The sequence below is a fragment of the Nicotiana tabacum genome, chromosome 21 (assembly GCF_000715075.1).
Source record: "Nicotiana tabacum cultivar K326 chromosome 21, ASM71507v2, whole genome shotgun sequence".
Taxonomy (NCBI): domain Eukaryota; kingdom Viridiplantae; phylum Streptophyta; class Magnoliopsida; order Solanales; family Solanaceae; genus Nicotiana; species Nicotiana tabacum.
Window position 1 is genome coordinate 1,215,493 of NC_134100.1, and position 25,573 is coordinate 1,241,065.

At 36.4% G+C, this 25,573-nt stretch overlaps 4 protein-coding genes across 4 annotated transcripts; 2 read left to right on the forward strand and 2 right to left on the reverse strand.

Moving 5' to 3' along the window:
* Positions 1 to 4,893: 4,893 nt before the first annotated feature.
* LOC142175549 (uncharacterized) lies at positions 4,894 to 5,511 on the reverse strand. Its single transcript, XM_075242554.1, has one exon. It carries the CDS (start codon positions 5,509 to 5,511, stop codon positions 4,894 to 4,896), a length of 618 nt encoding a protein of 205 aa, XP_075098655.1.
* A 759-nt stretch (positions 5,512 to 6,270) lies between these two features.
* LOC107823251 (uncharacterized) lies at positions 6,271 to 6,603 on the forward strand. Its single transcript, XM_016649877.2, has one exon. It carries the CDS (start codon positions 6,271 to 6,273, stop codon positions 6,601 to 6,603), a length of 333 nt encoding a protein of 110 aa, XP_016505363.1.
* Positions 6,604 to 8,347: 1,744 nt separating this feature from the next.
* LOC107823252 (non-specific lipid transfer protein GPI-anchored 5) lies at positions 8,348 to 10,148 on the reverse strand. The gene is made up of 3 exons (XM_016649878.2): positions 9,674 to 10,148; positions 8,804 to 8,863; positions 8,348 to 8,700 (listed from the first exon to the last, which is right to left on the reverse strand). The coding sequence occupies exons 1-3, from the start codon at positions 9,996 to 9,998 to the stop codon at positions 8,576 to 8,578; spliced, it is 510 nt and encodes a 169-aa protein (XP_016505364.1). The 5' UTR covers positions 9,999 to 10,148; the 3' UTR covers positions 8,348 to 8,575.
* A 1,125-nt stretch (positions 10,149 to 11,273) lies between these two features.
* On the forward strand, positions 11,274 to 13,440 carry LOC107823253 (non-specific lipid transfer protein GPI-anchored 20-like). The gene is made up of 4 exons (XM_016649879.2): positions 11,274 to 11,701; positions 12,511 to 12,537; positions 12,662 to 12,730; positions 13,038 to 13,440. The coding sequence occupies exons 1-4, from the start codon at positions 11,362 to 11,364 to the stop codon at positions 13,241 to 13,243; spliced, it is 642 nt and encodes a 213-aa protein (XP_016505365.1). The 5' UTR covers positions 11,274 to 11,361; the 3' UTR covers positions 13,244 to 13,440.
* Positions 13,441 to 25,573: the final 12,133 nt, after the last annotated feature.

A 25,573-nucleotide genomic window follows, 5' to 3' on the forward strand; every position in this document is an offset into this window, starting at 1 on the left:
CTAAAACCCATTGTGCATACATCATGTTTAAACCTAGTATGTGTTAGAACGCTGTCCGCACAATAACTCACTAAGACAAACCGTGTCCAAAGTCCGCTAGGATTTTCATAATCCGAATGGATGTAATCACGATATTGATTCCTACATGATATTGACCTTTCTTCTTGAAAAATAGTGTATGGAACGAGGGTTGAACCTTCGACCCCTTATTTGAAATTGCAAAATTAAACCATTTGAGCAAGATACATAATTATTGACAACAAATAATTTAAAATGATCCTAGAATCAACAACCTTTAAACCTTAAATTTGAATAACTATAGCAGTTATGATGGTGTATTTGAATTATACTTTTTATACTATTAAATCACATAGTGACAACTAACTACTTTAACAGCTTGTTTGGAAGTTGTCACATATTGTATCGTACCGTATTATTACTTTAAATATAAATTTTGTTTTAATTGTTATTTAAATTTTATTGTATTGTATCATTAAATCCGTTATTATATAATGACAAAATGTGTCACTTTATGCAACGACTGATTTGGTGTGGTCGCGTTGTTACCTTATCTTTTTCTTTCAATCTCACCCTTCATTACAATTAAATAATTTTATTTTATCATTTATCCTATAATTTCATATAATAATTTTACCCCGCATCATAATTTTTTTTTATAATATTGCAAGTTTATTCTTCGTATTGATGGTGCATGATATCATCAAATAACGTCAAACGATATAATCTATCCAAACATTGTATTCATCAAACAATACAATACAATATAATACAATACAATGCAATACATTATGAAATGATATGTAACAACCCTCGGCTCCCCATCTCAAACTTACTAGGGTGTGGTGTCTAGAATTATCCATTTAATATTGATTACCTCAAAAAACAAATAATACTATAAAATTTATGCCCCATTTCATCTCTCTTCCCCAAATTTTCCATCAAATCCTAATTCAAATCTTTTAATAGAAATGGATGGAGAAATCATTGATATCACCCTACGACCAATTGAAATATCAGATGGAGATAATTCATGTCATGGGCAACAGTGTAAAGAATAGCAGAAGAAGAGTATTATTCGAAGACCTTCTGCTAGCCCAAGATCGTTAACCAAGATTGGAGGATTCAACTAAAGAAGAGGAAGCTTGAAAAAAGAAGAGAGATTTTAGATAGGAGAACTTATTTAGGAAAGAAGGCTTTCTTGATTTTGGCTTACTTATAAATGAACAAGATACCCCCTATTTATACTAGCCTATGGATGATTCTAGATATGATTCTAGATAATGTACAAAGAAAATTCTAGCAACCTTATCTTCTAACAACACTCTAGAATATCTAGATATGTCTTGTCTTCCTACAACATTCTAGAACATCTAGATATGTCCACTAGATAAATATCAAGTATACTAAACTAGGACATTCTAGAGAATTCTATATTATTCCAAAAAATTAACTTTATTTTTTTCACACTCCCCCTTAAAGTGATTTTTTGGAAACTACTCCAAGCTTGTCACGGAAGAACTCGAACGAAGCTTTAGTAAGTGACTTGGTGAAGATATCAGCGATATTCTCCTGACTTCTCACTTCCAAAGTATTGATAGTTCCATCAAGAACCTTTTCCCGAACAAAGTGATGTTCCACCTCAATGTGTTTAGTTCTTGCATGGAATACTGGATTGTTTGCAAGCTTGATGGCACTTTGATTATCTCCATAGATCACAGTTGGCTTTGATATAGGTAGATGCAAGTCTTCAGCAAGTCTTTGTAGCCATACACATTCTTGAGTAGTGAGAGCAGCTGCTTTATACTCTGCCTCCATGGTTGACAAAGAAACTGAGTCTTGTTTTTTGCTACACCAAGAAACACTTGTTCTACCACAGAGGAAAATATAGCCCGATGTTGATCTTCGGTCATCCAAATCACCACCAAAATCAGCATCCGTATAACCAGCCAACACCAAATTATTCTTCTTTTGGAAGAACAAGCCCATGTCTGATGTTGAGTTGATATACTTTAGAATCCTCTTTGCAGCTTCTAAGTGAGGCTTTCTTGGCCTTTGCATAAATCTGCTGACATATCCCACCGAGAACGCAATGTCCGGCCTTGTAATAGTCAAATACAGGAGACTTCCAACAAGAGCTCGAAAAGGCTTGGAATCTGCAAGAAGTGAGCCTTCGTCCCGCCTTAACCTTGTGCTTATCTCAAGAGGAGTAGAACATGTTTTGCTTTGCTTCAACCCAAACCTGTCAACAAGTTTCTTGGCATATCCTTCTTGAGTGACAAAGATCCCTTTGTTCATGTTTGTCACCTCTAAGCCAAGAAAATGGTGTAGTTCTCCCAACTTCTTGATGTCAAATCTTATGGAAAGCTCATCTTGAAGCCTAGCAACTTCATCTTCATTGTTTCCTGTTATTATCATATCATCCACGTACAAAAGAACAACCATATGCAAGTCTCCTTGTTTTTTAACAAATAAGCTAGGATCTGATTGTGATGCATTATAGCCACAAAAATGTAGATACTGAACAATTTTTCCATACCATGCTCGTGGAGCTTGCTTGAGGCCATAAAGGGCCTTCTTAAGTTTGCAGACATGATTAGGATGTAAGTTAGAGACATACCCGGGTGGTTGCTCCATATAAATATCTTTGTCAAGCTCTCCATATAAGAAAGCATTCTTCACATCAAGTTGCCATAACTTCCAATTATGCGAGGCTGCCAAGGCTAGCACAACTCGGACAGAGATTATCTTAGCCACCGGACTGAAGGTTTCTTCATAATCTTCACCATACTTTTGAGAAAATCCCCGAGCAACTAGCCTTGCTTTATATCTATCTATGTTACCATCGGCTCTTCTTTTGATTTTGTAAACCCATTTACAAGAAATGGGTTGTACATCCTTCGGCTTTGGTACAAGGCTCCAAGTATGATTTTTTATCAGAGCCTCCATTTCATCATCCATAGCAAGCTCCCATTCTTTGACTCCTTTAGCTTCTTCGAATGAGGAAGGTTCTTCATCATCAATTGGTCCTGCAAAGAAACAGGAATACGTACTGACAAAATTTTCATCCCTAAAGCGGGCTGGCTTGATAATAGTTCTTTTTGGCCTTCCCGAACCACTTGAATCATCTTCTTGTTGAGTTTCATGTTGTTGAGGTACAGGACTCCCCCTTTCTCTTAACTCCTCAGCAGTTGTATTATCTAGAGAAGCACCTGCAATGGACAAGCTTGAATCTCCATTATTTAAAGTTTTTGAACTCGCTCCATTCAATGCAGCTCCATAATACAAAGACACTTCATCGAATATGACATCCCTTGAGACAACAAAGAGATGAGTTTTAGGATCCATGCACTTCCATCCCTTTTTCCTTTCATCATATCCGACAAAGATGCATTTCTTTGCCTTGGCATCTAACTTGCTCCTTTGAGAATCCGGTATGTGAACATAACAAATAGAGCCAAAAACCCTGAGGTGTTTCACGCTAGGCTTTCCTCCAAACATTAATTCATAGGGAGACTTCATATTATTTGGAGAAAGCGGCATTCTGTTAATCACGTACGCTGCACATTTCATACCTTCAGCCCACAAGGCTCTAGGTAGATTCTTGGCATGAAGCCAACTCTTACATGTCTCAGTTAAGTGTCGGATCTTCCTTTCCGCCACTCCATTTTGTTGTGGCGTATCTGCGCATGTCAGCTCTCTTTTAATGCCATGCTGACGACAAAAGGAAAGAAACTCATCTGATGTAAACTCACCGCCATTATCAGTTCGTAGCCGCCTTATTCTGGAATCGAGTTCACCTTCAACAGTTTCTTTGAACTCCACAAACTTACTGAAAACTTCTGACTTGTGCTTCACAAAATAAATCCAAGTAAATCTAGTAAAATCATCAATGAAAATTAGCATATAGGAGTAGCCTGAAAATGAAGGAGTTCTCGTTGGCCCCATTAAGTCACTGTGAATAAGTTCTAGTGGGGCATTGCACCTTGACAAGGATCTATCAAATGGAAGACGATGTGCCTTTCCATATTGACATCCTTCACAAACCTCTCCTCCATCAAAATTTCTTAAGTTAGGCAAACCTTTTACTAGATTCGACTTTACCATGGCTTTTAATTTATCCATGCTTAGATGTCCAAGTCTAGCATGCCAAATATGTGTATTATCATTGCTACTCATCTTCTCAATATATGAATTAGAGGCAGATAAGACATATAAATCGTTAACTCTCTTACCTGAGTGAACGATATCTGCCTTGAGTACCTTGATATTTCGGAGGAACTTCACATCACGTGGGCCAAATAGCAAATAGTTTCCATCATCTACAGCATTTGCAACTGAAAATAGATTTTTCTTCATACCTGGAACGTGAAAGACACTGTTGAGGGTGATAGTGTTTTTTTGCTTCTCGTTGATCACAACAGTGCCTTCCTTCTCCACATTATGGATTGTATTATCTGCTGTAACAATGACCTCATGTCCGTTGTATTCGCGAAAGGTGGAGAATTTGGATTGATCTCCAGTGAGATGGTGCCCGCATCCTGAATCCACGATCCAGTCTCTTTCAAAATTTATGGAAGCCATGGCATTTATTGCTCGAGTCTCCGCTGTGAAGCACTTTCCCCAGTCTTCTTCTTTTTCTTCTTCTTCAGCAACTTCCTCGATTTGAGCTATATTGCTCTCTTTGGCTCGATAATATCTTTTTATGTGCCCGACTTTGCCACAACGGTAACATTTTAAAGGCTTTTTATCTTTGCTGGAAGACTCCCCCTTCTTTCCTAGCGAGCTCGAACTACTTGAGGATTGAAAGTGCATGCTATCTCTTGATTTCCCTTTAAAGTTCCTCTTATCGGCGACAAGAGCATTTCCTTCCCCTTATTTGATGGATACACCAACCATCTGTTTGGCTAATAGCTCTTGTGACGATAGCAAATTCTCAAATTCTTCCAAAGATGGTTGTTGAACCCATCCTTGAATCGATGTAACAAAGGGAATATATTCTGGCTTTAAGCCACGAATAATAATTCTTCTTATTCGTGCTTCAGAGATAGCCTCGTCCGGATTCAATAGAGAAATTTCACAACATAGATTTTTAACCTTCAAAAAATACTCAGCGATCGAGAGATTACCTTGAGTGGTGTTAGCTAACTCATTCTCCAAAATCTGTAGCTGAGCTTCATCCTTCTCGTTGAACAGCCGATCGAAGGTCCTCCATATTTCATGTGCTGATTTACACCTTATAATATGATCAAATAAATTATGGGAGATGGACCTCTTTAGGATAAACTCCGCCTTAGCATTAATCTGCTTCCACTTCTTACGTGCATTGCTATTTTCCGATGCGTCAGTAGGAGGACTTGTGTTACTCCCATTGACAACTTCCCACAAATCCTCACCAACAAGGTATGACTCCATACAAGTCTTCCATACCTTGTAGTTGGACTGGTTCAATAACTCAATCCTCAGTCCATTAGCACGACCACCCAAATCCATTTAGAGAAACCAGTTGAATCAACCACTAACCCGACCTTGAAATCCAGGAGCCGACTTATGGCTCTGATACCATGTAAAGAATAGCAGAAGAAGAGTATTATTCGGAGACCTTCTGCTAGCCCAAGATCGTTAACCAAGATTGGAGGATTCAACTAAAGAAGAGGAAGCTTGAAAAAAGAAGAGAGATTTTAGATAGGAGAACTTATTTAGGAAAGAAGGCTTTCTTGATTTTGGCTTACTTATAAATGAACAAGATACCCCCTATTTATACTAGCCTATGGATGATTCTAGATATGATTCTAGATAATGTACAAAGAAAATTCTAGCAACCTTATCTTCTAACAACACTCTAGAATATCTAGATATGTCTTGTCTTCCTACAACATTCTAGAACATCTAGATATGTCCACTAGATAAATATCAAGTATACTAAACTAGGACATTCTAGAGAATTCTATATTATTCCAAAAAATTAACTTTATTTTTTTCACAAACAGATGAAAAAGTCAGCCATTTTTGCACTTGGGATACTTATACTTCCAAACACCAAGCTTTAGAATTTCTCAACACCAACGCTACCCATCCATGGTTTAGAGCAATTTGCATTAATAATAAAGCAACGTAACTGGTAAAATCGCTTTCATATGACCAGAAGGTCGCGGGTTAACAATCTCTTGCAAAAATATAAGGTAAGGCTGCGTATAATACATCTTTGTGGTCCGACCCTCCCTCCCGGACCTCGCGCATAGCGGCAGCTTAATGCACCGGACTGATAAAGCAATTGGTTCCATTTCTGTTACACCCAATTCTGTTATCAGAGCTGAGCTTGGATATGTATTGGCTTATAAGTATTGGGGCAAAGGGATTGTTAGAAAAACAGTGAAAATGGTAACATCAGTCATATTTACTGAGTTGCCAAATCTTGAAAGGATTGAAGCTTTGGTGGATGTTGATAATAAAGGGTCCCAAAGGGTGTTGGAAAAAGCTGGTTTTTTAAAAGAGGGAGTTCTGAGGAAGTACATGGTGTTGAAAGGGAGATCAAGAGACATGGTAATATTCAGCTTTCTTGCAACTGATTCTCATCTATCGTAGCGTTCTTAATTTTTGCTCTAGAGGCGGATCCAAGATTTAAAATTGATGGGTACAACATATAAGTTTCTTAGTGTTGAACTCGTTGTACTTATAAAATTATGAATTTAGATTTAATAGTTGTTGAAATTTTTGTGGATTTTCACATATAAATATATACTTTGTGTATAAAATATTAGGGTCGAATGAATCCTTTATCGAAGTGTTGCATCAGCCATGTCTTTACTCCTTGGCTTTGTGTTGTGGAAGTTTATCATAAATATATAGGCAGTTTATATATACTAGTTGTTAACTTACTGCTACTCTTTTTTATTCGAATTTGAGATTGGTAATGTGAGTATGCTCATTTTATTTAATTTTATATAATATTAGAGTGAAATGAGCTTAGGTGGACGATATCAACTATGTGAATTCATATAACCGACTTCAACTTGCTTGGATTTGAGATATAGTAATTGTTGTTATCTATGTTGCTCTTACTCTCCGATAATATTGCTGAATGCGTGTTAGATCCTTTAAAAGTAGTGTATTTTTGGAGGATCGGACACGAGTGTGGCAGCATCTTGTAGAGTCCGTGCAACATAGGTTGTTATTGCTTTTACCAATTGTCTATCGGAAACAACCTATCTACCTTCACAAAGGTGGGGGTAAGGCTGCGTACACACTACCCTCTCCAGACCCTACTTGTGGGATTTCACGAGGTATTTTGTTGTTGTTGTTGCTTTTACCACAGCTTTATTTGATGATTCATAAGGGAAGTAAAGGGCGCTATCTCAATGTGATACTGTGTAGTAACCTGACCCCTTGTTTTGCTTATTTGCATTCTAAAATATGTTTTGATCTTAGTTGTTTTGGATGACTTTGGCATGTCGGAAAGCTTTTCCAGCTTCACAATACTTCCCTTTAGATTGTGCTTTTAAGTTTAGTATACACGAAATATCATGGGATATAATATTCAGGAGAAAAATCCATGGGAATATGGGATGATAGGGGAGGGCACTGACAAAATGTGATGGAGAAGACGGCGGGCGCAAATAGCTTCTATTTTCAGGTCATGTTGTTGATGCTTGTTGGCTTTGTCTTTTTTCTTGAGCCGAGGGTCTTTCGGAAACAACCTCCCTACTCCTGCGGGGTAGGGGTAAGGTCTGCGTACACACTACCCTCCGCAGACCCCATTAATGGGATTTTACTGGGTTATTGTTGTTTTTGATGCTTGTTGGATAAAGAGAGTACCAAGTCCAAGTCCTAATGGAAATTTATATGATGAGTGAGCGAATAATTGAGTGTTTATCATATGATGGGAAATCTGGGGTGCCATCCTTACAGCAAATAGTGATCAGTTATTACTAGATATATGCGGAGGAAGGGTGAGAAGCAGGGACGGAGCTACCCTGGTCCAAGGGGAGTCAATTGGTACCCCTTGGCCGGAAAATTACATTGCATTGGTGTAGATAGATTGAATTTTTTTTCTCGTGTGTTTACTTCTTTATATTTTAAATCCCCTTAGTGAAAACTCTGGCTCCGCCGCTTTGAGAAGCATTATGAGTTATTCTCCAGTTGAGTACTGTTGCGCTAGCTGATTTTTCATGATTTCTTTGTTTTTCTTGCCTAATAGTAAAACAGCTTATATTCTGAAATCCATTTATGATACTTGACTGCCTATTAATCCTGATATCATGCTATTGTTCTGGTGAAATAAGTTAGTAGCAATTATCACAAACAGAAGCTGGACCACCGACTCCCGCTATTTCCAATAAAGGCCGACAAATTTGTTAATACAAAGAAAAACTAGTTAATACATATCACAATAATGGGCAGGTCGGTGCACAAGGCATCCCGTGTTCGCGCAGGATCCGGGGAAGAGCCGCACCCCAAGAGAATGTTGCAGATATATATTCAACAAAAATACAATAAAAAATCAATCTCTGTGAGAAAGTTGACTTCTGATATGATCCCAAAACCTGATAATCCGGAGTTAGGCGGTGGTGAATGTTGAAGCATAAGAACTAATGAAGAGAAGGAAGAAGAAAGGAAGACCAATCATCTTGGTTAAAGTTGCATCACTGGAACCGCCTTCTGATGATGGTACAGATCCACGCCCTGTCACGCGATATGGTATATGTAAGTTAAGTGTTTCGAGTTAAAACCCAAAATTTGAACTTCCCAAAAAAATGAAGACTAATTTTAACGGATTATAATGTACCTGAAGCTTCTGTACCAGGAGAACTTGGTGTTCCAGCAGGAGAACTATTCGGGGAGCCGGCTGTTACAGGTAAGTAATGTTATTGAACTATCAAATTCGCAAGTAACAAAGTTTATAGTTGATGCTCCTTCCGTTTCAATTTATGTGGTGTTACTTACCTTTTACTCTGTTTCGAAAAGAATATCTATTTTGTAAGTTTTTACTTTCAACGTTCTCAACTTACCCTTAATGACACTAAATGGCGGAACTAAGTAGAGGGAAGGGGGCTCAACTGAATCCTCTTCATCAGAATAATTATATTGTGCAAGTAGGGTGAAATTATTATTTTCTGATTATATGTAAACCATTGAATTCACTTGACATGAAGAATTTTAGTGTAGCAGCAAAAGGGGGTTCAAAAGTTGTTGTAGGTCATATGTTCAAATCCCAATTGTGATATTCTAGAAATTTATGAATCCCTTTTTTTGAAATTCCTGGTTCCGTCACGGATGACACTCCATAAATGACTGTTTAACGTTCCAAATATCAAAGGGTACTTTTGGTATATTATACATACCTTTAGTTTAAGACAACAATATAATCCCGCTAGTGGGGTCTGGTTAGGATAGTGTGTACGCAGACCTTACCCTACCCTGAGGTAAAGAAGTTGTTTCCGATAGACCATCGGCATCCCTTCCTCCAAGAACTCCCCACCTTACTCTTGGGGTGACTCAAACTCACAACCTCTTGGTTGGAAGTAGAGGATGCTCACCTCCTTAGTTTAAGACGCAAGATTCAAAAGTCTTCTTTACATTCTTAAATTTCGTATCTAGTCAAATTAATACATAAAATGAGCGAAAGGAGTATTTTAGAATGAATTGTCTTTCTTACCATTGCATTTGCTGACTGATGGAGTCTGAACTTTGCAAGCAGTAGGAAGAGCCAGAGCTTGAGTCTGGTTAATGTTGAGGCCGAGGTTGGAACCACCACCGTTGAGGACCTGGCACAAGCACTCGGGGTTGTTTTTAACCACCGTGCCAAGCTGCGTGCAGCATCCTGAGGACGGCGATGAAGAGTTCCCCGTGATGTAATTCAGGCAAGGCGACATACTAACCAACACATTCGTGCAGTCATCGTTTGATTGAGCTGCAGCTCCTGTCCAGATCATCGCTAACGCAACGAAAACAAGACCCATTGAGTTCCTTTGAATTGCCATTTAATTGGTGTTTGATGCTCAGAAATGGTAGTGAAGTGCAGAGAAAATGTGGTTTGATTTATATAGAAGATAGAGAATGAAGAGTCAAAATAAGATGTTCATATAATTGGTGAGTTGGAAAGGAAAAATAATTGTTGATGATTTGTTGTCATAATTTACAAATGAATTAGGTAAAGTTGGAAAATAGTTAGTTATACAGGTTACCAACTCATGCTAATTGTACCCCACAATTTGTTTAATCACAATTAGTTTACTGGTAAATAGAAAACAGCTAAGACTTAAAAAGCTATTCAAAGATAAAGACTTTAATGAACTTAAAGAAGGTTATGATTGGAATCTGATTCCAATTATTTCAAACTTTCTTACAGGCAAATTATACTTATGCTGGAAAACCTTTATTAAAGTTCTATTTTTGCATTTCAAGAAAAATTGCTTTTCTGTTTTGAGAAATTTTAATTTTATCAAAAAATTTATAGTGGAATCTGATACATTATAATTATTTTTTACGACCGAGTAAAAGTTAATACTATATTCGTTTCAAAAGGATTGTTCATGTTTGACTTGACACAAACTTTAATAAAGTAGGGAAGACTTTTGAGATATATGGTTTTAAATAAGTCATAACATTTGTGTGGTTGTAAAAATTTTGAAACTTATAGTTTGAAATCGGTTGCATTTATATGGCTATAAACGCTTCCTATTAAAGAAATATTAAAATATATCAATCTTTTTTATACGGACTAATAAGGAAATAATGTCAATCTTTTTGAAACAGAGGGAGTAGTAAATTGCAAGATAATGTCACATGTCATGCATTTGTTTGTTCGTTCAATGCCATGTCTAAAAGTGACCGGCCCCTTCAACGCAGTGACGGAGCCAAGAATTTTAACAAAGGAATTCAAAATTTTCGAACATGCGCCAAATAGTAATTTTTGAATTATCTTTGCCACTACAAATGAAAACTTCCCTTTAAGGGGATTCAAAATTTTATGTATATAGGAAAAAAAGTTACTTTTGTTCTATTTTTACAGTCTAATATTTTAACGAAGGGAATTCAGTTGAACCCTCTTCATTGGCTGTGGCAGAATTCAAAGGCAAAAACAACAATTAGACCACGGCAAGCAAAGCCAACAAGTCAGTAAAACTATTGAAGAATTTGACAAAAAAGTTTGTTATAGTAGTTAAACTTCATCACCTACTTATTCATCAACAACGTAGCTACATTTCTCTTTTATACATTTCTTCTATATATATTCCCTCTTCTTTCTCCTCACTTAACCATTCCAACCATCAAAATTCCTCAAACAAATCACATTAACAAAACATAAACAAAAACAAAAACAAAAAACTCTCTTTTAGTACAATGGCTTTTCACAACTCTGTTTTATTTCTAGTTATGTTTCTTTCTTGCGTCGTCTTAGCAGCTCTACCTATTAATGCCCAATTTCCAACTTCCCCTTGCACGTCGACGATGTTGACAAGTTTCACTCCTTGTTTGAGTTTCTTGGCCAACAGCAGTGGCAATGGGACAACCCCATCTGCAGGATGTTGCACTGCACTTAAAACTTTGATGAGTAATGGCACTGCTTGTCTTTGTGTTATTGCAACTGGTGGCATTCCTTTTCAAATTCCAATCAATCCGAATGCAACTATGTCTCTTCCTCGTGCTTGTAATATGGCTGCTGTTCCATTCCAATGCAAAGGTAAAAATTTTATGATTAAACTATAATAGAAAAGACATCAAATGTTTGTAAGTTTTGAAAAGAAGGAAATGGACACCATTTCTTTCCATTTTTAGTTGCATAGTTGTGTTGGATTAAGAAGGGGAGCTTTGCCGTAACTGGTGAAATTGGTGTCATGTGACCAGGAGGTCACGTGTTCGAGCCGTGGAAACAGCCTCCTGCAGAAATGCAGGGTAAGGCTGCGTACAATAGACCCTTGTGATTCGGCCCTTCCCCGGACCTCGCGCGTAGTGAGAGCTTAGTGCTTCGGGTTGTCCTTTAATTGTGTTGGATAAACTCAAAGTTTGAGCCACTACATTCCTCTAATCAAAAGAGCGGCTTGATATATTAAGCTCCTATTATGCATGGAATTCGAGAAAGGTTGGGCCTAGAGGCGGACCTATGCTGTAAAGAGAGGGTCACCGACACTCTAAAAGTTGGCAAAAATTATATATATACATGCATATGTCTTTACAAAGCAGATTTTGGTTAAATTCAAAAGTGCAACTACAACCTTCAAATCTTGGGTTTGCCTCTGGTTGGACCACATTGGGTCTTATGTATGCTTATCTTATATTTCTGCAAGAGACTGTTTTCGCCACTTAAATCCCTAGCCTCCTAGTCACGACGCGCAACTTTTACTGATGCGCCAACACTCCCCTTCATTCCTCGACTTGTTTTACAAATAAGAAAATTTAAGAGGACTATTATGTTTATATTTACATTTTTAGCCTTATTGTTACAAAATTTTCAATGGTTACTAACACCCTTAGTGATTTTTTTGATTGCAGCCTCAAGTCCACCTGCAGCGGCTCCAGGTACATATTTACCAATTTCATGTCATAATTTTTTAGTAATATTAATGTCCATTTCAAGGATTTTATTATCTAGAATTGCCTTGAAAAATTATGTGAATTTAATACTTTTTTTTGTGTCAACTAGGTCCTTCTGGTGCTGATGCTCCAAGTTCTTCACCAACATCTGCTCCCAGTCCATCTCGTAGTCCTAAAGGTATTAATATAATTTTGGAATCTTTACATAAATAGCCGGTCGGAATTACTTCTTTATTTTTTCTAGTCGATATACATAGATTATACACTGATTACACATGATTATACATACATTTGTCGATACTAACTTCTTAAAAAGTTATGTGCTCGGATCCTTCAAAAATCGTGCTGAGTGTGTATAAGATTCTCCAAAAGTCATTTATTTTTGGAGGATTCGACACGGGTGAAACGATATTTTAGATGATCTGACCAGCATAGATTAAATTTTTATGGATTCTATGATTTTAACTTGATAACAATTTGCACAGATGTGACTGATTCCCAACCAATGTCACCAACTTTGGCACCAGAAGCTGAGACAGTTCCTACTGTAACTCCTACATCTCCATCCGTGACGAATTCCGGCCGTCGTCAAAATCCTGTTACGCCATCAGCTGCCCCTTCTCTTAGCTATGGTTTTTCACCATTATTCCTCCTTGTTGCATTTGGTGCAATTGGTTTTATTTTATATTAGTTTGAGATGATAAGACACCAAAATTAGTTAATTTGTGTGCAATATTATGAGATTTTTATTATAATATTAAGAAATATTCTTTCATTTGTGAAGTTATGATATTGATGTAATATAGAATATTAAGGAGATTATGTACTTTTTGTTGTATTATTTGGGACCTTTGAATTAATTGAATTTGGGCGTTTGTTATTTTTCAATTGGAGAAATTTGAGAACAAAAACGAGTTTGCTATGCTTCACTTGGTGGGTGCATGCTAATTGTCTCCCCCGTTTTATTTTATATAATTATATTTGATTGGGCACGAAATTTAAGAAAGAAATAAAAACTTTCAAAATTTTGTGATCTTAAACTTTTATTTCATAAATGAAGCGTGTCTATAAAGTTTCTGAAACTTTTATGGACTTACACATATTATAATATTTATGTAACTATAAAAGTTTGTTATACAATAAACTAAAAGTTTTACGTGAAATTATTTTCGAAATTTAAAATTTAGTTTTCCGAACAAACTTAAAAGGAAATAGATTAGCATAAACTTAAAGGAATGGAGTAACCACCAAGGATGTAGGATAGCGGATGTGTTGCTTTTTCCTTAACCAGGGCCCAGGGGTCTCAGGTTTGAGCCCTGGTAAGGAAAAATCTTTGATAAAGAGCGTTTCCCCCTGAATACAGTCCTATGTTGTACGAATCCGGATATAGTCGGGCTCTAATGCGGGTACCAAACACCGGGTGGAAAAAAAAATGGTGTAAGACCATTTACCCTAAAACAAGATAGAAACAGTCAAATTTTATTGGAAGTTTGTTTTGCTCTTATTAGTGACTTGTATGGTAATGCAAGTATGAACCAAAAGTAGAGGAGCTTGGACAACCTAATTGTCCTTAAAAGATAAGGTTAATAAGATTTCAAATTTACAATAATAGCCGGTTTAATTTACTGTTTATTTTTTCTAGCCGGTATACATAGATTATACATTAATTATATATGACTGTATATATATTAGATATGGATTATACATATATTATACATCCGCAAACTATTTTTAATTTAAACAGTTGAGTGAGTGGCGATTTAGGTTAATTCTTCAATACCGCAATTAAGACAAAATTGTGCAACAAGACAAAAAGAATGTTCCAGCACTCTTTCTCAATGAGTTTGACTTTAGTCCATCTGATTAATTTCTAAGTGTAAAATTATGACCAAAGAAATGCAATATTGTGCTCATCTTCATTCAACATTGTTAGCATGAATATAAACTGCAAAAAAAAAAAAAAAAAAAAAGAAACACACAATCTGCATGATCTGAGTAGGTCACAAGCATGCCAAACAACTCATGAATACAAACCATAAATTCATGTCATGTTAGTCCTAAAAACTTCATCAGCCTAATTCACGAAGCATCCGGCGTTTATGCTGTTTAAGTGAAAACTACTACTTGTTAGTGACAATGCATACTAAGTTTACTTGGGCTTTTGCATTTTTTCTTCTTATTATTGTTACATTGTTGCCAATAGCAACATGCCATTTGCCACAATGTTCATTCCAAGGGATAGACTTAGAACAATGCTTGGATCAAGGCAAAAGTCAAGCTTCTTTTGATTCTTGTTGTAATGCACTCAATCAAGTTATTCAAGCAGGATATTATTGCTTGTGCGCGATATTAGGCTCGTCTAGTCCTCTTATAACAACCTCACTTGTTCTGCCTTTGTCTAATTGTTTCATTTCAATACCTCCATTGACTCAATGCCAAGGTAATATATAATCTCTCTCTTAGTTCCAATTCTTCTTTCAATTCTGTGCTTGTTATGAATCTTCGGGGTCTCAGTGGCATATGCAGAATTTTTTACAAAGCAATGTCGGCTTATTATTACAACTCGACTAGTTTATATATGAGTTTGAATTTAGGATTGTGGGGGTTCTAAGGCTTCATTTCTTGTTCCAAATTGATTTTCCATTTCCATTATTTTCAAATGCTTATTGTATAAACATATATACACACAATGTATTTATACCAAAAACAAAAAAATACTTTCTCCATTTAAATTTATGTGTTTTGCTTTTTTTGTCTGTTTTAGAAAAAATGACTTTCACCGCTCATTTTATCCTTAATGAATTTCCTTATACAAATAACTAGGCATGTTTAATTAAGACCACTAGATTCAAAGGCTACTTTGATAAGTATGTTATAGATCATACACACATTTAATTGAAGGTCATGTGATTTAAAAATTCATTTTTCTTTCTTGAGCTTCGTACACAGTCAAAATAAGACATATAAAACGAAATAGAGCAAGTACTACTTATACATATACTTTCTTTTTTTTTTCTTTTTTTCTTTTTTTTTCTTTTTGCAAAACAGTGTCAGATGACACCTTTTGCGGCAAGGCATCTAATTTTGGAGCTAATTTATTTTTATAATTTTTTTGTAGCACCTCAAGCAATGTTTAGTCCAGTACAAGAAATGAAGCCTCCACCAAGTAGACCAGTGCCAATTTTTTTGCCTCCAAAGGAGCCGCCTCCATCACCACTACCATCTGTGCCAAAGGATTTAGTCTTGCCCTTACCACCAAATATGGATGATATTCCAGTTCTAAATTCAACCCGAGACGACAAAAATAACCCTTCGATTCAATCGCCAGCAATTCTGGGCAGTCGTCCTGCTCCAGAATCGAAAATTCCTAATAAGGATGAAAATTTGACGTCGTTTGGTGGAGATAATAAGAAATTTTTGTTGTATGCTAGAGTAGTATTCCTTCTGATCACAGTGTCAACATTTTATTTAATGCTTATAGTATGAATTATATATGCATGTATTTCAGTAAATTAAAGATTAGTTTCTATCTTGTCCTGTCAATTGTTGGCAACTATTAAGAGTAGTTTTAGTACAATGTCACAATGTTAGAAATTTTGTCTATGTTAATATATTTATAGTACCCTAAAAATGATGTTTCTAACTCCATCTAATCATTTGACTTAATCTGAATTACCTTATTTCTTTCTTTTTATTTCATTCATTCGATCCATATTTAGTCATCACTCATCACTATTTAACACCCTTTAGTGAAAATTCCGGTTCCGTCAGTGCTTATTTCTATGCATCATTTCATTAAAGTTGTTTCTTTCTAGTAACAACAACAACAATGACCCAGTTAAATCCCACTCTGGAGTCTGTAAAGGGTAGTGTGTACGCAGATCTTACTCCTACCCCAAGGGGGGGTAGCGAGGCTATTTCCGAAAGACCCTCGGCTCAAGAAGACGAAAAGAAGCAACATATTAGTACCATCAAAAGAAACCATGAAACAAATAATAACATCATCAAAGCAAGAAAATAGATGAACAGCAAAACAATCTTTAGTAACATCAAATGAAATAGTAATGCACAATAATCTCTGTATCTTTATAATCCTGTGGTAAATTTGGAAATTTTGATCGAAAAATGATATTATATAGCCGTTGTGAAAATAATAACTGAAAAAATTTATATATTTTTGTATAGCAAAAAATATACAAATTAATATATTTTTTTACAGCTACCAGATATATATAGTTTCTGACACAGGCTAAAAGTGATAATACCCCAATTTTGATCGAAGGAAAATGCTCACTTATCGCAGTGTTGGGCTAGCATTTTGAAGGCCCTTTCGAGTAAAGAGCTGGGCTGTTGAATTCTCCGGCCTACAAGGACTAAGTTGGGCTCAGTTAGGTCAATTCATTTTGACAGTTTGAGTCAACAACTGACAAAGATTCCACAATAAGGCTACTGGTGGCAAAAATAGCCGCTCATCTAACCGCTTAAACAAAAAGTAGCCGACTCATCCAATCGCTCACCCGATGTCGTGCCATGGCGGCCTGCCACGTATATATATAATCAATATACTATATACGTATATTGATTAGAAAAAGTAAACAGTAAATTTGACTGGCTATTTGTGTAAAGATCCCTTATCATTTAATGGATATTATCATTTTTAGTCCGCGCCAGAAACTATTTATACTTGGTAGCCAAGAAAGTGTATAAAAGTAGTATAATTTTTTTATATAACATACAGAATGTATATATACAAAAAATATATATATATATTGGCCTAAAGTCAAATTTTATAAGGGACCTTAATTTTTAAAGAGAAATTTTCATAAAGCACTATCTTTTAGTGGTAATTAGCTATCTATAGATACCATTTGCTATATTACGGATTGTAGATATGTTTTCTGTTGTTATAAGATGTATTAGATGTATTTAAGCTACTATATTCATGAATACAGTAGCAAAAATAGGCGTGAATCAGGGAAGTCCAGCTAATCAGTTGTTGTATTCGAGTGTATTTGACTGTATTCATGGCGTGAAACATGGGATTACAACTGGACAGATTATTGTATTCGACTATATTCACGGCATGAAACAGGGGATTACACTGTTTTTAAACGAAAAATGAATCAATTAATATAATAGACTCCTAATATAACTCAACAAACTCAATTATAACACACAAATTTTGTATTTTCAGTTATAAAAAAGATTCAACCGAAAAATACCCCAAAAAATAGCAATCTTCAGAGAAATTATATAATACATCTGAATACACAAATTATATTAATTAAAAAAAATATATGAATACATTCATGACATATAGCGAGACAGTGAATACAATAAAATACATATAGAATACAACGGGATACATTGAAATACAATAAAAAAAAGACAGTGAATACAATGAAATACATGAAATACAGCGAGATACATTGAATTACAATGAAAAAAAAGACAATGAATACATGAAAATACATTGAAATATATTAACAGAAAATAAGTTGTTCAGCCCCAAACTCCGTCGTCTTTGTTCAAAAACAAAGCCTAATTTCCGATGAATAGTCGTCTTCAGACATTGACTCATCCTCCTAAAGCTTCTTCACGATGAGACCGGGCATGGCTGTTTTTGTACGGGGGATTTGTAAAATATAGAAGTAGAAGGGGTTCTCAGTGTGTATAGATAAAATTGGCAAGCAGGAAGAAATTTGCTTTACCAGAGAGCTATCCCGAGAGAAGGCATAGCCGAGAGGAGGGGAAACAACAGCAACATCTACACAACAACCTAGGGCCGACATCTCTTCTTCTTCTTCTGTTAAAAGAATCAAAGAATACAGAAAATTAACCTAAATTAAGGGTTTGTTTTGGACAGATTTAATGATGTTTTTGCCCAATGGTTGTAATAGATGGGTGAGAGGAATTTTTAGATTGAGTATCGTGTTTTCAGGGAATGAGGAAGAGAATGACATGTATCAAAGTAGAGAGAGAAAGAAAATAGTGTAACTGAATAACGTATTTAGTGGCTTAAGGGTAGGAGGTAATCAAAATTAAATATTTTGCTATAAACATTAAAAGATATCTATAGAATATAACTTTTTTAAATGATATTTATTTAAAATAATAAGGTGTTAACCTTTGCCACAGAAGGTAAAAACTCCTTATTTAAATGATAAAGTACCGAACTGAATGATGGTCCAAAACCCATATATGGCTTCCATCTCCTACTAATATTGGACTGGGCTTCTTGTTTCCGGCCCATCTTAATAGCAATCCAATTTTTCTTTAATGACGAATTTCTGGCATTTATTCCCTCTTAAGCATGTCCTATTGTAATTTACTTCTCAAATTATATAGTATTTTCTCCTTAATCCTAATTACTATCGTCCCATGCGTTAATTAATTGCCATCTAATGCAAATCGTCTTACAATTATTTTTTACCATTTTGCTTCCTCTATATATAGGAATTTGCTATTTGTCACAAAAATACAAACAATCTGAAAGAGGAAATATTTTGTTCTAACAGCCTCAAAATACTTTGTCAACATGAAAATGGGGTAAAATTCTATTCTATTTCTTTGAAACTTATCAAATAGTCTAAATTCTTAAGACTCAGTAATACTGTAAGTATTGGGTTTAACCTTGATTTGAGAGAATTAGGAATCCTTGAGTCATGTGCTATGTGAATTACATGTGTAGCGGTGTATATGCGAGGTGACGAGTGTATATACACCGTCAAAATGCTTGTTTCCATAATTTCCTATATTTCATTAATTATTTTATTCCAAGTCTTAACTATTATATGTTTTAATTGCTTCCCATGCCTTAACTTGATATTGGTCACCTATTACGCTCGTGTTAAAATGTTCGTCTCTCTCGTGCTTCCATGATTAATTATTACTTGCCTTAATTGTCTTACTTGTACACTATAATTGTCATATATTTGACTTGTCTTGTTGCTTTGTATCATTGTATCTAGATATTGCGGTTATTATGGTTTTTCTCACTTTATTCCAGTTCTATTTCAGTTATTCAGCTTAATTGATATCGGTTAATTTGACTTGTTAAAAATGGCTAGAAACTATTCTGACGTTGGCTTGCCTAGCAAGTAAAATATTAGGCGTCATCACGATCCCGAATATGAGAATTCCTTGTATTCAAAAAAAATGATTTAAATTATATATATTGACAATATAAATGTCCTTTTTTCATGACCATTGAAGTTTAACTTCTTATTATATGTTAGTTATGGTTTTTGTTTATTATCAAAATATTGTTTATCATAGAAAGATACATGTAATTATTATATAAGTTATTTTATTGTGCAAATATTTTTTACAGCTCCAGCTTAGCGATGGTTGCATTAGCTTTTCTTCTGCTTACTACTTCAGTTGTTTTAGCTCGAGACCTCAACCCTACTCGCCATTTCGGTGAGTTATCAACAATTTCTCCCTCTATTTTATTTATACGATTTTCTTTTTTATTTCGTAGTTTTGGAAGAATAATATCTTTTAATATTTGAAACTTTTTTAACTTTAAATTTTTTATTGAACCAATAATTATATGTGGGTCGTATCCAATATCTAAGATTCAAAATTATGGTGTTTTGATTTTTAAGTTTCTTAATTTGAAATATCAAAATTATGGATTCAGATTTAATATTCACTTGAAATTTTAGTGAATTTCCATAAAAATGTGTCAATATATGCTTCCCGTCAAAAATATTGTGTACGGATAAACCTGTTATCAGAGGACTGCATCCGCCACTGCCCATAATGACATTCTCTTAGCTATACGAATGTCTTGATGTGTCTAAAACTACACAATTCAAGGGTATTCTTGGCATGTGAAAAGTAGTTTTTATTTTATTCATTAAATACTACATATTTTCAGTCAAATATCACCTTATAAAATAAAACGAAATGAATATAAACTTTTCTTTTTTGAATGTAACAGGTTCATCGCCACCTCAGTGTATAACCAAGTGTGGAAATTGTTCACCATGTACACCAGTTCGAATCATCGTTCATCCTGGAATTAGCGAAAAATTAGAGTACTACCCTGAAGCTTGGAGGTGCAAGTGTGGCAACAAACTCTTCAATCCTTGAGACTAATGTCTCTTTCTATATACTATAATTTAAGTATAAATAAGAAAAGCAGCAAATATACATAGTTATCATGTACTTGATTAATTTATGTTAAATTGATGCTTATAACAATTTTTTTTTTTTTTGGTAAATAAGAATTTTATTATCAAGTATCAATATTTACAACTCATCTAAACTATTACAAAATTTGCCTAGCATATCACCTACTAGACATGAAGCCCCGGTAAGATGATATCTAGCATTCACTTCTTCTATAACTCCATCAACTTCTACTACTGTGTTCTATTCTAACTAATTTCCGGATACCCGTTCAAAGTAGCCATCACCTTATTTAGATAAGGGAACCTTGTTGCCCTTATGTGCACCTCCTGGATAATAAGATTGATTAAAGAAGTGGTTGTCCTTCTCTTCTTCTGAAAAATCATAAAATTCCTCTCCTGCCAACAATGAGACATTGTTGCTGCTAGTGTCATTCTACATATAGCTGCTCTTGCACTCTTGCCTTTAGTCACCTTCACCATCCATGTAATCTCTTCCTGCCCATTGTGGTATGATCTTTGAATCCCTTGTCATCTCAGCAGACCATTCCATATCTTCCTTGTAGTCTCACACTTGAAGAATATATGTTGCATTGTCTCATTTTTCTTATTACATAGAGAGCATGCTTAATCTATATCTATGTGAGATCCTATGTTTTTTTCTTTTTCTCTTACGTAATACGTAATGTGGCGTGGTTATATTAGGTATATATGATTGGGCGTAGCACATTGGGAGAATAAGAATGAAAATGTGTGGTAATATCAAGGAACTAAACTAAAGTTGTAGGTCAAAGGAATCCCTTAAACAAAGGTTCGTGGTTAAAGAAATGGCTCGGGTGGCACCTCGCGCGTTCGGAAGGTTTAAGTTAATTTACACATGTGGGATAAGAACAAGAGTGTCTAATATGCTAAGAATAATGTGTTATGAGGTATTATAATATCACACTGGTCACATGTTAAGTTTTGGAATCAAGCAAGTTGCGAAATAAAGGTCGGCAAAAGTTATCGTAAATTTCTCTAATAAATTTTCTAAACTTTGGGTCAAATGTATCAGATCATTTCTCCCAATATATAAAGGGTTATGGGACTCACAACCTACCAAATCTAAGATCTACGAGTCTAGTCCGCAACCAAAAAACCTCACATTAATCCGACATCGAAGTAAATAGTTATGACTGTTTTACCGCGGACTGTCTAGGCTGAAATCGGGTTGCGAACCGGGTCGGGTCAAACAAGTAGTATAAGTCGGAAAATTCGACTTTTCAGACCTAAAAATATTTCATTTTAGTCCTAAAACAGTAAGAAAGCTGAAGAGAAGGTTCTATGGTGTTCTTGAGTGATTAAGGTGCGTTTTTAACGATTTCTACCGTTAAATTTTGCCCCGGTGCCTAGAAACGCAATCTCTACACTTTGCAATCGTTTCCTCCTTCTATTAGCTGTGTTTGGAGCTATTCTTGAAAGATAGGAATTTGTTGTTATTGCTGGTTCTTCAGGCTTTATACTTGGTTTTCCAAGGTAATCATCTTGGGACTCTTTTATGATCGTTTTTACAAAGTTCTACGGATGTTTCATCAAGTTAGGGTCATATGGCAAATCTGCCGATTTAAACTCAATTATGAACTGTTTATATGTGCGTATAAGCTGCATATATATAGTGTTTTCGAAGCTTAGGACGTAAGGAACAACTTCGTGAAGGAACTACAGGCATTCGGACGTTCGTTGGAGAGGTATGTTAAGGCTAAACTTTGTCCTTCCTTTTAGCACGAATTCTCGGAAATTCCTAAGACGTCAAATATGATATTTTACTATTCTATTGGTAGAAAGACCTTCTGTGAAAGGCATTGGGATCGTAGCTGAAGTATTTTCATGGTGTTATTAGGTTGATATTCCACTTGTTCGGTTAAATAGGGTATTCGACATCTATATATGTCATTTGTTCGGTTTTCTTAACTGTATGTCTATATATGTGAATTCTTATTCGTCTTTGGGTTGTGTGACTAGAAAATAAAGGCATTTAGTATTTGCGATCAGTCCTTCTCCCTTGTTAAAGTGTATCTTAGAATCTCTTAAGTGACACATCGATTTCCAAAAATCTCAAATATAATTTTTATGTTTAAACTACTAAAACACTTGATTTTTGAAATACTTTCTTTTACTAAAATATCTAGAAATCAGGTACAAGAACTAAGTGAAGCATCTTAAGCTTTTTATGAATATCTTCAGAGTTAAGTTATCTTTCTAAAAGTCGAGTTAAGTTTTCAAGCTTATTCAAAAGAAAAGAAAACATATGAGGTTCCACGAGACAATTGTATGTGATACGAATGTGATTATGAGATCATGAGGATAAGAGTATCTATGAGCCAAGATTGGCTAAGTTTTGTTATGGCCTATTATGTGCATTCAAAGTTCATATCATACATGGCATATTATGCATGGACTTCTAGCTAAAATCGGAGGTAAGGGGCCAATTTGCCCAAAAAACTATATATATTGTACAGATGGCCACATGTTGACAATATGATACCGATTAGCTACCGGAAGAGACCACCATTGCTAGCATTTGGTTGGGTATGTCATGCATTTGCATCAATATATATGTATTTACGACATACGATTACACGAGCATACCATGCATATTTGATTACTATGAAGTCGAATGTCGGCCATGGAGGCTATCAGAGTTTCAGTGTCAGGTGGTATCTCTATTACTTCTTTTTTTTACATCAGCTATGTATGATTCTACTATCTGCCTTACATACAAGTACATTTTTATTCGTACTCATGTCCCGTTGCCTGGGGACACTGCATTTTTGTTTCGTGCGTGCAGGTCTAGGTACGGACTCTGATCGACCCCTTCGCTAGGATTTCGGGGTTCAGCTGTGAGTTGGTAAGCTCGACCTCTTCCTGGAGCTTTCATAGAATGGTTACTTTTGTTATATAGTTTGGGTATAGTCGGGGCCTTGTCTCGACAGTGCTTATAACACTCTTAGAGGCTATTGTGGACACAGTATTCTGGGTTTCTTTTTGTAGCTTCCAGTCTCCAGCCCATAGGCTTGGCATGTATATATATGTGTGTAGGCATGTATGTCTCCAATCGCGGCCTCGTCGGCCAGCTAGTACTTTATTATTTTGGCTCATCTACCTTAGTTTATATGACTTATTGTTATTCAGGTCATGACCTTAATGATCCAGACTTAGTATTTCAGATGTTGTGTTGTCCGATCTGTTGGGCCCCCAGTTTAGTTAGCTAGTATGTTTAGTGGCTAACTCGATCGAATACAATACCGAGTGCCAGTCGTGCCTCCCCTAGTTTAGGGCGTGACAAACTTGGTACCAGAGCAGGTCGTATCCCAGGGAGTCCACAAGTCGTGTCTAGTAGAGTCTTGCTTATGGGTGTGATGTGCACCACACTTATAATCAGGAGGCTATGAGGCATTTAGGAATGGTTGCATTTATTTCAATTAATAAATTGTGCTATAGAGCGAAGTTATAAGAACATATGAAATCTAAATCGTGCTTTGTGTTTCTTATCTAACAGGCTACCTACGCTCAGGAGATGGCACAACAAGAGATAGGTATGGATCCGGGGGAAGGTACCAGTCATTCCCCACTAGGTCAGAGGGATAGATTTCCCTTAGAGGCACACGGTGAGTCTCCAGTACCCCTAGTTTCAGCTTTCCCGGCCCGTGTTGGAGCCCCGGGAGATGCAGTACCCCCAGCCTCACCAGTTCCATTAGTACCTATGGCAGCTAGAGACATAGGACCTCCAGTACCTGTTGTTCCCCCATCAGAGACTGTGGAGCAGGGGATGAGGGAGGCAGTTCAGTTGCTGACTAGGATGGTTTCTATTCATGAGCGACAGCTAGAATCGGGAGTAGATGCCCGGAGAGATCGGACATGAAGCTCGATGGTACGAGAGTTTCTTTACTTGGCCCCTCCATTATTTACATGATCCAGTTCCACTGAGGATCCCCAGGACTTTATAGACCAAATGTATAGAGTATTGAGGGTGATGCATGCCTCCGTCACCGAGGCTGTGGAGTTGGCTTCTTTTCGACTACGTGATGTAGCCGTCCTATGGTATGAGGCATGGGAGAGATCTAGAGGACCTGATGCTCCGCCAGCAGAGTGGGAGGACTTCTCTGAGGCTTTTTAGCCCATTATTTTCCATGGGAGGTTCGAGAGGCCCGTCTTGAGTAGTTTCTTAATCTGAAGTAGGGGGATATGAGTGTAAGGGATTATAGCCATAAGTTTAATTCTTTGGCGAGGTATGCACCAGATATTATACGTACCATGAGGGCTAGAGTTCAACATTATGTGGATGGTTTGGGGGATCATCTGATTAGAGATTGTAGGGTAGCATCCCTATCGGATGATGTAGATGTTTATAGCATACAGGCTTTCGCTCAGACTACAGAGGACCTTTCCTGTCGGATTTGTGATACTCGTAGGGATAGGGAGCAGAGTAAGAGGGCTCATACTACGGGGTCTTATAGGGAGCCACAGGGTGATTTTAGGCCCCCACTCCATCGATATCCACCTCGGTCAGCAGGTAGTTTCCCACCACATATGCAGGGCCAGCGGTTTGATCGATATATTCAGTCAGGACCGGGGCAGAGCTCAGGCCAGCCTCAGGGGCGTCGACGGGAGCTTTCCTCACAAATGAAACAACCTACTCCTCCATGTACTTAGTGCGGTAAGCTGCACACCGGGCAGTGTAGATAGGGTTAGAGTGCATGTTATCATTGTGGGCAAACAGGACAATTTATTAGTCGGTGCCCGGGGTTAGGGAGAGGTGCACCAGCTCAGCCTTCAGAATCCACAGCAGCCTCTTCACCCTCAGTCTGTGCTCCCCGACCAGGTCCACAGTTTACTCAGGGTCG